This window comes from Chamaea fasciata, unplaced genomic scaffold, assembly GCF_029207755.1.
Source record: "Chamaea fasciata isolate MVZ Bird 193981 ecotype frontalis unplaced genomic scaffold, bChaFas1.0.hap1 SCAF_3, whole genome shotgun sequence".
Classification (NCBI taxonomy): Eukaryota; Metazoa; Chordata; class Aves; order Passeriformes; family Sylviidae; genus Chamaea; species Chamaea fasciata.
The window spans coordinates 92,536,860-92,548,976 of NW_027094088.1; the positions used below are offsets into that span (position 1 = coordinate 92,536,860).

Below are 12,117 nucleotides of genomic sequence, written 5' to 3' on the forward strand. Positions count from 1 at the left end.
ATCTCGATGACTGTAAGGGATGATGTCTACAAATCTCTCGGTCTTGATGGGATTCATCCAAGAGTTCTCTAAGAGCTGGCTGATGTAATTGCAAAACCTCTCTCAATTTTTGAGTAGTCTTGGGAGTCTGGAGAGGTGCCAGCTGACTTGAAGCTGGTGAACATTGTTCCAGTTTTCAAGAACAGCGAGAAGGAGGACTCCAGAAAGTAAAGGTCTGTCATTCTCACTTCAGTGCCTGGTGAACCTATGGAGAAGCTTATCCTGGAAGGTACTGAAAAACACCAGAAAGACAATGCAGTCACTGGTCACAGCCAGCACAACTTCAGGAGGGGAAAGTCCTACTTATTAAACCTGATTTCCTTTTAAAACAAGACAATCCACTTAGTGAACCAAGGGAGGTCAGTTCATGTGACCTTGGATTTCAGCAAAGCTCTCGATACCATTTCTTAGAGGACCTTCTGGACAAAATGTCCAGCATTCAGCTGAATAAACACATCATGTAAGCAACTGGCTCATGGGTCAGGCACAAAGGTTGACAATGACTGAATGACCTATCACTAGTGGGGTCCCAAAGGGCTCCACCTTAGGCCCTGTGCTCTCCCACATCTTTGTAGGTGCCCAGGAGACAGGACTGAAAGGGGTAATAAGAAAACTGTAAGATGAAAGAAAATTGGGAAGAGCTGTTGAAGGCACGGAGGCCCTGCAGAAAGATCTCAGCAAATTAAAAATTGGGCAATCACCAAACATAAGAAGCTCAATATGGGAAAGTGATGGATTTTGCATCTGCAGTGTGCCAGCCCTGGCAGTACAGACAGACTGGGGAATGAGATTCTGGAAAGCAGCGCCACAGAAAGGGACCTGGAGGTCCTGATAAATGACAAGTTAAACATAAGTCAGCAGTGCCCTGGCAGCCAGGAGGGCCAACCCTGTCCTGGGGGCCATCAGGCCCAGCATGGCCAGCTGGGCAAGGGAAGGGATTGTCCCCTCTGCTCTGCACTGGGGCGGCCTCACCTCCAGCGCTGGGGGCAGTTTTGGGCACTACAATATAAGAAAGGTATTAAACTACTAGAGAGAGAGTCCAAAGGAGGGCAACAAAGATGGTGAAGGGCCTTGAAGGGAAGTTGTATGAGGAGCAGCTGAGGGCTCTTGGTCGGTTCAGCCTGGAGGAGACTGAAGAGAGACCTCATTACAGTCTACAAATTCCTCACTCCCAGCTGACTGATGCCAGAACCCCCTTCCTGAACCCAGATCAGCCACCCTTCTAGGAAACTACTCTGAGTTTATATGCCAGGAATGATGGTCTGTGGTATGAAACATCCCTTTGGTCAGTTCAGATCACCTATCCCAGCTATGCTCTCTCCCATTATGGGTTGTTTTTATTTTGTTTTGGTTTTTTGGTGGTTTGTTTTGTTTTTTGTTTTCCTTTTTTGTGTACCACTTCACTGGCAGAGCATGAGACAAATTTTTAAAAATGTGAAGAAATTAACTCTTCCCTAGCAGAAACCAGGAAAATGCCCATTTCTTTTTCCATACAATTTTTGCCATGGCAAGTTTCAATACTCCCTAATATCCCATCACCTTCCCTATTTCTCATTTTTGATACATATACACGCAATCATCACTTTCTTAGTCTGTGGAACACCTCTGTCAAATCTGTCAGGATTTCCTCTCTGACCTGAGTGGTTCCTGTGTTATCTTTTTATGCAGATCAGTGAGAGAGGGTTTTTTCCCCCCTGAAACTAATTTTTAGTACTAACTTTAAAAATTCTGAGACTGTGTTAAGTACTTTCAAAACTAATATAAGAATACTATATTGTAACAAGTTAACCAATAAGGAATGATGATATTCATCTCCTCAAAAGATTCTACAATCAAACTTTAAAATTCCAGTACTTACTGTCATTGTTCCAAAACACTGTTGTTGTAACTGTTGCATGCATTTTAAACATGCATTGCTGCATCTTAAAAAAAAAAAAAAATCTGTGAGATCCTCTGACCTTCTGGAATATTTTTCTATTCTACTTTTAATATAATTTGCTAAATAGATTTTTATATATTTTAAAATTTCAGTCTTAATACAGGACCCTTCAGAGTCCTGTTCTCTTAAATAATCTTTATACAACTCTATTTTGTATAAAGATGTTGATAATAACAGTATTATCAGTATTAGAACTACACAAATGATAGCAGGAGTATTAATGACATTAAAAGTTAAGGAGCTGATACTAGATTTATCACAAAATTTAATGAATCACAATTTAGAGAAAATAAACTTTTTTGTATTTCCTTTCAGTACCAATTAATTTTTATTCTTAGGGTTTGAATTTATTTTCTTATTTTTTTGTTATTTGAGAGAAGAGGGATCTGATTTTTTAGAGGATTTCAGAATATTTCTAGTACCTCTACATCTTTTCCAATTTTCTAATCTTGCAAAGACGGAATTCTGGATTCACTGAAGGAATTAGGGAAAAGAAGAAGCTGTCTCAAGTAAATTTTTTTATTGCGCAGCACAACTGTAATTAGAAATGACTAAAAATCCTGTTGGCAGTAGTTATACTTCAGTGAAGCAGTTAAGTACAAACTTTAAGTTAGCACATAAGCATATCTAAAATATATGTTTAGGTTAATCTTGCTGAAGTGACTTGTTTAAGTAATCTATTTCAGAATAATAACTACACACTTCTAGGATGAATATGTCTTATTGTAAAGGTTAACTTTGAAAAAAGTAACAAAATACTTAATTCGAGAATATGTTCATCATATTCTCTTGCTGTATTTTTAGAGCTTGAACTTAACAACACGTGGATAAAGATCACATTGGATTATTCTTGTTAGAACTTTCTTAGAGAAGTATTCCTTAACTGGAAATTGAGTGCTCAGAAAGACCAGGGTACTCATGTTTTTAACACTTATTTCTTAAATGGCAATTACTTCCCAATCTATGTGAAGTTGTTTGCAAATAATTCTGCATAACAGAACATAAACAATTCATACATAACAGTCTTTTTATTGCTTCATATGTAACTGCTTACATTATATCTTAGTAAATATTATTGATGAAAGCTCCTTCTTAATTTTCATCAATCTGATTTTTTATGAAATAAATATATTTGATTGAATAGTAATTTGATGTCCTCGAAAACACAGAACCAAACATGAAATGTGATGAATGGTTAGGGCAATTTTTTGCATAGTGATGTAGCTAAAAGGACCTTTCCCTTCATAGCCATTTGTATTTTTTTTAGATCTTTATAGTGCTCTGTTGTGTTAAAGTCATTCATTAGTTCTTTTAATTTCTCTAGTTAAGGTGATTTTTGGACATTGTTTAGCATATATTAAAATACAATGGATTGTGAAAATCTTGTATTTCATAAAGTTTTAAGGAATGAATGACTTTGTTGTACATTACTAAAACATTTTCATATGGTCCAAAGGGATGATTTATTCTTGTTATGGGTTAATCTCTGAATTACTGGAGCTTGACATTCCAGTGTTTACCTATTATTGAATGCATTACAGATTTTATGTCAATGTATTAACACTTCCTGTGTTAAGAGCTGATTAAGCAATAAAATACTTCTATTTTCTTCCAGCTTATGAGTTACAGAACTGCCCTGATCCTCCTCCTTTTTTGAATGGCTATATAGTCAACTCAGATTACAGTGTGGGACAGTCAGTATCATTTGAATGCTATCCTGGATATGTTTTGAGGGGGCAACCTGTTCTCACTTGTCAACATGGAATCAACAGAAATTGGAACTATAATTTCCCCAGATGTGAAGGTAACTTTCTGGTAGTACCTTTGCTTCAGAACTCACAGTACTTTCTGATTTTTGTTTATTTGTTTGTGTGCCTGTATATAATGCAGCTTTTGCTGAAAAACAGTTCCTTTATCCTAATCTGTAGTGTAAGCAGATAAAGGCAGAATATTATGTGCTTTTATAAATCATAAATGTTTTATGAATCATATTCCTCAGACGTGATTTATTGTTCCTATTAATATATGTCAGTTGTATTGATTATGAGAACTCATGATACTGCCAGAAATGATCTCAAACTCTATGGGAAGGACTATTTCAAGAAGACACTTTTATTCAAAAGCAGTTAGATTATGGTGACACCTTTATCAATGTTTAGGAAGAAAATACAATGTTATTCATGCTAGAAGTTCACTATAAATAGATATGTATTAATTTCCTTCATATTAAACTTACAGTAAAGTTTTAAAATATCAATTAAAAATTGATATAAAACTGTAAAATGTTAACAGTTCGGGTTTTTTGGAATTTGTTAGAAACCCAGCCAAAGTTCAACACCTCATATTTTGATTTTAGTGATACGGATGCAGCACCAAAAGACATGCAGCCTTATATCTTTTCTTACTCCTTTTTACTTCCTAGAGAAGTACACTTCATAAAATACATGAAGGTATATAATAGGAGAAGCGGATTTTTATGGTATAAATCAGCATTTTCTGCTTTCTTAGATGAAACAAGAGTAAATAATATATGTTCAGTTTGAAATGACATGCAAGAAGCAAATTAGTATTTATAATGATGTGAAGACAGTCATTCTTACTCTTCCCTGTCCCTTCATCCCTAGTTTTATTTCACTGGTTTTATCTTCATTTTCTAACTCAAAGTAAGCATTCCTCTGCTACTGACATTTCTGTAATTCACAATGTACATTTGGCCTGGTTCCTGCACATGTGAATCCTACCTACCAAGCCTACCCACAGTCACCTACATCTCCTTCACACAACTGAGACCTGAATGCATGAAACTCTATTGTGTGTGCTGTTGAGTACGTTTATGGGTACCATTACTGACTAAACAGCAGGTTGCTTTCTGTTTTGTCTGAGCCTTGAGAGTTTTCTGTCTCTCACTTAGCACACTACTTGCTTTGTGGAAAATTCAGCTGTGTGAGTGTGTGAATTAAAGCTCCACCTAATACTGCTGAAATTATTATTATGACATATAATTTTTTTTTCTACGTGTAAAACAAATTGTTACTCTGATTGTTGTAATTTGACAGTGCATCTGAGAGAGAAATCAGTGAAAGAATTAAGTAATTTTTCTAGCTATGACCAGTTTTCTTAGAAGTTTGAATTGAAACCTTTCTACAGAAGATTGCACATACTTTTGAAGGCTGAGAATTTGTATATTCGAGCAAATTAGATTAATTTCTGCTCAAGTAATCATTGTAAAATTATGTCATATAGTCATGCTTCAAGACTACTCCTGTGCAATCAAGTTGTTCTAGTGATTTAGTGATGGTATAATGTATGTAATTGTCAGTAAATGACTAACTGGATTTGGGTATCTTTAGGTGGAATTTTAAAAAAGTTTACTGTCTTTCCATGCTCAATGTAATTAGGTGTAAATGGGTGTGAGAACAGATAGTATGGCATTCATTTATTTATAAATCAATGTGGTCCACTCTTAGCATTTTATAATTTAGAAGATTTGATTATACATTTAATCATTTCAAAAATCTGTGTTTCTTCATGCCTGCCATTCAAAGTGTAATATAACAACATCATTAATTTAGAATGATTTGTTTATTCACACTAATGCTATTTTTATCTTGTGTGAAATTGAACCAGTAATTTCTGTTTAATTTTATGCTTTCTGTGATTTTTAAAGAGAAATTTTTTTTGGAGAAAACCTAGTAACAGCTGGGTGTATTATTTACTCTACTTGTTTTGTTACCTGTGACACTTTTTTTTCTGACAAAATTTATTGATATTTCATGGCTAACAATCATATAAGAGAAATTAGACTGTCTTTTCTGAGATACTATCTGTCTGCATTCCTTCTTGAGTATTAGAGAATAATAAAGGGAAAATAAAAAAATCTATGCCATCATTAACAGCATTAATAAACCTGCCAAAAATACAGTAAACTCAAAATATATTTAAATATAAAACTTCAATCAGAAACATCCTGTATATTAATTAGAAATTAATATTAGTCTCAGGAAGTGTATTTCCCTGTAGTAAGCATAATTGTCAAAGCAGTTGACAATTGGTTGTAAACATGGAGTACTGTGGATGTGGAGGGAACAGAGTAGATTTATGAGACCAGACAAAGTGACTATGGCATGAATGCAGGGGTTTAGGAAATAGTAAAAAGTGGGCTTGAGTCACATTTTCATCAGAACTCCTAGAGCTGATAGACGGTGTCAGATGTCCTTGGCCTCTATATGCAACCAGGACTCAGACAGATAGAACCTACCCTTCATTCTCCATATCTGGTTTCATTTGTTGGCCGCTAGAGGTTCACGGTTTAGGAGCAGGTGCCATTCGGTTCACTGAATCACAGAATCACAAACTGGGTCAGGTCGGCAGGGACCGCAGTGGGTCATTTTGTCCAACCTCCTGCTCAAGCAGAACCATTCTAGAGCACATGGCACAGGATTCTGTCCAGATGGAGAATGTGCTAAGTGCGTCATCCAAGATAGTACTGATATGGACGAAGAAAGTGAAGTGGTTAAAGCCTCCTTAGCCTGTCCCATAAATCCAGGGATTATTAAAAGAACTCCTCCAAAAAGCGCTACTCATCAACTGGCCAGATGACTGTCTACCACAGCAGTATAGCAGCTTTAAACCATACAGAAAATGAGACATCCCACTGCATTTCTCAGTCCTCCTTCCTTTTTTTCCATTTCCTTTCCTGTGTTTTTTTCCTTTTTCGTTATATCAATTTTTTCTGCTTTTATTTTCCATCACTTGTTAAGTTGAGAAAGAAATGAAGAGGGTCTGAAGGAAAGTCACAGGAACACTGACAATAATAACATAAGCTTAATGGTAAGAGCTAATGAGAAATGTTCTAGAGGAAGAATGAGTGCCCATAAATGAGATTAAGGTCTTATTCTAACGGCTGAGACTCACTGATTTGTACTAATGACCATATGTTTACTTGGACACATGCTTTCATCCATATTCAGTCAATTCTTCCAAACTGAGACTCAAAAGAGCATATTATCACATTTTTGCTTCCCTTGAATAAAGTCAGCCTTTTCATAGCTTTGATTTGGCTACAGACTTCATTCAGCAAATGTGTGCAATTTAGTGTCTGTATGTCCGTTTTACTTGTCATAAGGATAATTGGCGTACAATCTGCAAGTGAATCACTATTAAAAATGTCTCAAACCTGTCAGAAATAAATCATTATGGTTTTGGACTAGTGAAAGAACAATCAGCCTATTTTTTTCCAGAGTTGCATTCCAGTTCAGTTAGAGTTCAGTTGGATGGAAACATGCAAGACCTACCTGTTTGTTTATTTTGTTTTTAATCTTGAATACAAACAAAAGGTGCCCCATTTTAAATGGTGCGTGGGTTTAGTTTCAAGAATTATATGGAAACAATATTATCAGTAGATTTTGATGAATTTTAAGAAATGAAAGCTAAAAGATATCATCATAAATTAGTTTTAGAAATGTCAATGCTTATTTGAGAAGCAATCAACCAAGAAAAAGGCGGTCTTTAAGACTTAGGTTGTCTTGTCTTGTGGAGCTTTAAGAATTTGGTAGCATTTTGATATTCCACTTGTAACATAAAAAACTATTTTCTAATACTAATTTTTCTCATTTGTTTTCTTTTCAGCTCCTTGTGGCTATAATGTAACTGCTCAAAACGGTACGGTTTATTCCCCAGGATTTCCAGAAGAATACCCAAATTCAAAGGACTGTACTTGGTTAATTATTGTATCTCCAGGCCATGGGATTTATATCAACTTTACTTTACTTCAGACTGAACCTGTGAATGACTACATTGCAGTTTGGTATGCAATTTTTTGAAACAGAAGTGATTATTTTCTGATTGATTTATCAAATCTCACTGTCCCAAGCTACAAACTTTCTTCTTATTGGTCTTAGTAGGTTGTTTTATGTGCTGAAGAACAGCATAAAACAACTTCTAAGGTTATCTGAAAAATAAATATTTATCATTGTCTGAACTATTTAAGAATACTATTCCAAAAGTACTTTGAAGCTTGAACTCAGTTATCAATTGGATCTTGTTTGACTCTCTCTTCTCTAAGTTGAGGCCATGTAAGGTCAAAGTGATGTAATAATCTACACTATTTTGAATTATACATTCCATGAACACACAGGCAATATATGTTAGTTTTTGCAAAACTTTCTGATATTTTCAGACATTAACTAATTTAGGCATTAAGTAAGATTTTCTTAAATTTTCTTAAAATTTCAATATGCCTAATAAACATACTTTTTATATTTTCTAACCCAGAATTTCAGGCCTTGTACCTCCATGTCTTTAAGCTTCATACTGTATGTTCCTCTTCTCTGAATTTATATTTCTTTCCACACAAACCCATTCAACTTGTGATCTCAGCCAAAGGAAGAGGCCTTAGAGCTGTCTAAATCATTGCATAAGGATTTACTGCACTTGAGTGCAGGTATAGATAATGCCAAAGTTGTTGGACATGTCATCTCTCTAAGGCTGGTCCTTACCACATACTGTGCAAAGTGACTTCTCATATATGCTACAGATAGTTAAGGAAAAGGAAAGTTTGCACAGAATATCGGATGTAACTTATTCCTGTGGGAGTCAGCTGCTCCGATCTCCCAGCTAGTCCACTATTCCTATAGCTATTGGTGAGGTTTTTTCAGACAGTTAGTTTATAGAGATGTGCAATTCTTTCTGAACAGCCATTTGGTTGACTCTGGTATTTGCATCACCTGTGAACTTAACTGTAAAATACATCATAGATTGTCTTCTCTGACAGATTATATATATAAAGCTTGGCTTCTCAACTATACAGCTGAGGTGAATAAATATCCTTCTGATTAAAAGACATTGAAAGGTCAAAAGCTAAAGCTTTCTGAGACATTCTAGATAATCTCAAGCCTTCTAAAACAACATATTGCAAAAGCTTTTTCATTCAGTTCAGATTCATTACACGTAATACACAAAATAACTAGAAATAAGTATTTTAGAGCTCAAAAGATACTTCAGTGATAAAAGCAAGGGAGGGTTTTTTTTTTGTTTTTTTTTTTTTGTTTTTTTTTTTTTTTAATTCATTCTGTCTGTTCAGGCCTGAATGTTCTATATGATGATACTGGAAGTGAATGAAGCCTGATGTTACTGGAGTACGTTTCTCTTTGGGTGTCTCATCCTACTGTTGAGAAACACAAAACACAATTTTTTTTCCTGTTTTGTTTCCCTTTTTTTTTTTTTCCCCTTAGGACATACCTTTGAATCTTTGGAATTTATATAAATGGCATAGTAACTTCCAATTTCCACTACTCTGTGTTTTAACCATGAGTTGAAGCCTTGTAGCACCGTGGTCAAAATGCTAGAAATATGACAGCATTACAAGACTTCTGTTTTCTTGGTTTTGTCTACATCTGATCTCTCCATGAAAGTTTTTGCAGGAACACACATTGAAAATTTCCTGCCACCACTAAATTTCTTGCCCGTGGAAATACAAAACCAATTAATGTTTGAAGTTGGAAAGAATATTGTGCTGCTAGAAATAAAAATAAAATTAAAAAAAAAAAAGAGAAACTAATTTTAAATCAGGAAAACCATATTTTACAAGAAATTAAAACTTCTCTCCAGAGAAAAAAGACTGTTAATTCGAGTGTTGAGAACATTAGTTTTTCAGCTGACTTTTTAATGTTTTACATTTCAGGGATGGTCCTGACCATAATTCGCCGCAGCTAGGAGTTTTCAGTGGGAACACAGCTCTGGAAACAGCTTACAGTTCTACCAATCAAGTCCTCCTCAAATTTCATAGTGATTTTTCAACAGGAGGATTCTTTGTCCTCAATTTTCATGGTCAGTTTTCTTTATATAATTACCATGTAGTAACCACACTCATTTAGTGAATTTAAAAAATATTTCTTAACTTTGTGGTTTACTGATTAACCAGGACTCATGGATTTGCTATTTTGTTTTATGTGGGTCTGTATGGTTGTTTGTTTATTTGTTGTTTTGGGGTTTTTTTAGTTGTGTAGGGGTTTTTGTTTTTTTTTTTTTTAATAACAGTACTTAAGAGGTTTTTTAAATTAAGTATTAAAAAAGCCTAAGAATGTTAATATGGGGCTTTTATTAAACTGTGTTCTATCTTTAATGCTAAACTTTGCCATCTAATATTAAGCTCTTACTCTTAATTACTTTGGCCTATTTATTAAATAAAATTTAACTTTCTTTACTAAAATTATTCTCCAGCTGACCATGCCTAGGGGTCATGGTCAGAAAAGTTTCTGGGATGCTATGGTAGGGTTGAACAATAGCATAAAGACTGATATGCAGGAAAACACTTTGATCAAAGTTACATTCAGCGCTAAAGATGGCAAAAATTAGGGATCTAACTCAGAAATGAAAAGCTGAACTATAATTCTAGTTCTAGTTTGGTCTAGTTCTAGTTGTAAGTCACCCAAAATGTGTATAATAAGTAGAAGATTCTTAGCCTTCCGGGCTCTAAATCAAAAATGCACAATGAATTAATTCAAAAAGACCAAAGTGCGCATCACAGAAAGAGAGTACCTGAGATACGTGTTTACATGAGGAGGTCCGTGTGAAATTTTTACTCAGAATCTGAAATGTACTGTACTTTTGCCTGTACGTTTCTCCTGAAAAGAAGTCCTTATGCATGGTCACCCACTGCACTTAACCTGAGAAGCAGAAGCTAAAGTATATAGGACTATCAAGTTGTCCAGAGAATTTTGTTCTGATGGTAAATTAGTTCCATGAAGGGGAGAGTTTTTCTTTAGTACATGCACTCTCATCACTCTTTATTTCTGTTTTGAATTTTTTTAATCCAGAAAGGCCTTCTTCAGCTGTTGTAGGCATTCTATTCCATTTTAGAAACACAGTCATTTTAATGGTCACCTTTCTTATGAGATTGCTCACAATTTATTGAAAGAGTTTTGAACAGCAGACAAGAGACTTTGTTTAAAGAGTCATAGAATCATAGAATGTTTTAAATTTAAATTTAAAGAGACTTTAAAGATCATCTAGTTTCAATCCCCCAGTCATGGACAGAAAAATCTTCCACTAGACCAGGTTTAGACCAGGTTTGTATGATTCCTGAGATCCACAACTTCCCTGGGCAGCCTGTGTCTCATCACACTCATGGCATGTAATGACATTTAACTTGAAAATGTTGTAACTGAGAGGCCATGAGGTACTGTGCAGCTCTCATAGTTTGGGAAGTGTGCATATGAAATGAATTTTCTATAAAATACTCCTTAACACACCAGTATTTATTTTTTTTTATTTAAATTTGCAGCTTATCAGCTCAGGAAGTGCCAGCCTCCACCCACAGTTCCACATGCAGATTTGTTTACAGAAGATGATGACTTTGAAATAGGTAAAATGATAGTCTTTATTTCTCTTTCTTCTGTTTTCACTTGAATTCTAAGCTATTGCGTCTTCCATCTGAGATTTGGATTTACTTCTGTTTGAAGGATTTTTTGAGGTTCAACTTTTTTCAATACCTTTTTCAGGAGATTTTGTGAAGTACAGGTGCCATCCTGGTTTCACTCTTATTGGACAAGATATACTAACCTGCAAACTGAATGCACAGTTGCAGTTTGAAGGATCATCTCCATCCTGTGAAGGTAAATATATACTTTCATGGTGTGTATATCGTTTAATATGCATTCTACATAAAGCACCAAATTTTCATTGATGCTTAAAAGAAAATTTTCCATTTACATCTTTAATGTCTAAGAAATGTACATGTTTTTATATATTCAGCCCTAAGAATTTTATGTAGAAATTTTATTCTTTAGAACCAATAAAAAGTGGTTTTAACTATTTAACTCTACCATTACTTAAACACTGATTTTTAAAATTAATTTAAAATATTCTATATTGCTTCATATCAAATCAAGGATTTATTTTACTTTTGAAGAATACTAAAAATATGAATATAAATTAAGCTTTCAAAATAAAGCAAGAAATTATTCTCTGTGCTTTGACAAATATGGTGACATTGTATAACAGAGTCACAGAAAAAAGCTCTTTTAAAATAATATGTGGCAAATTTAAATTCTTCAAAGTATTCAAAACCTTTCAACTATTTATATTGTATTTTTAATTACAGCATTTCAAACAAGTAACTAAAAAATTTAATATGAATG

General features: G+C 34.5%; 1 protein-coding gene across 1 annotated transcript in view; it reads left to right on the plus strand.

Moving 5' to 3' along the window:
* The window catches only part of CSMD1 (CUB and Sushi multiple domains 1), a 1,082,532-nt gene that overhangs the window by 968,199 nt on the left and 102,216 nt on the right, over window positions 1-12,117 (plus strand). The window contains exons 42-46 of the mRNA XM_066179810.1: window positions 3,594-3,782; window positions 7,607-7,784; window positions 9,660-9,805; window positions 11,262-11,342; window positions 11,479-11,592. Coding sequence (XP_066035907.1) covers window positions 3,594-3,782; window positions 7,607-7,784; window positions 9,660-9,805; window positions 11,262-11,342; window positions 11,479-11,592 — 708 coding nt within the window. The remainder of the gene's footprint in view (window positions 1-3,593; window positions 3,783-7,606; window positions 7,785-9,659; window positions 9,806-11,261; window positions 11,343-11,478; window positions 11,593-12,117) is intronic.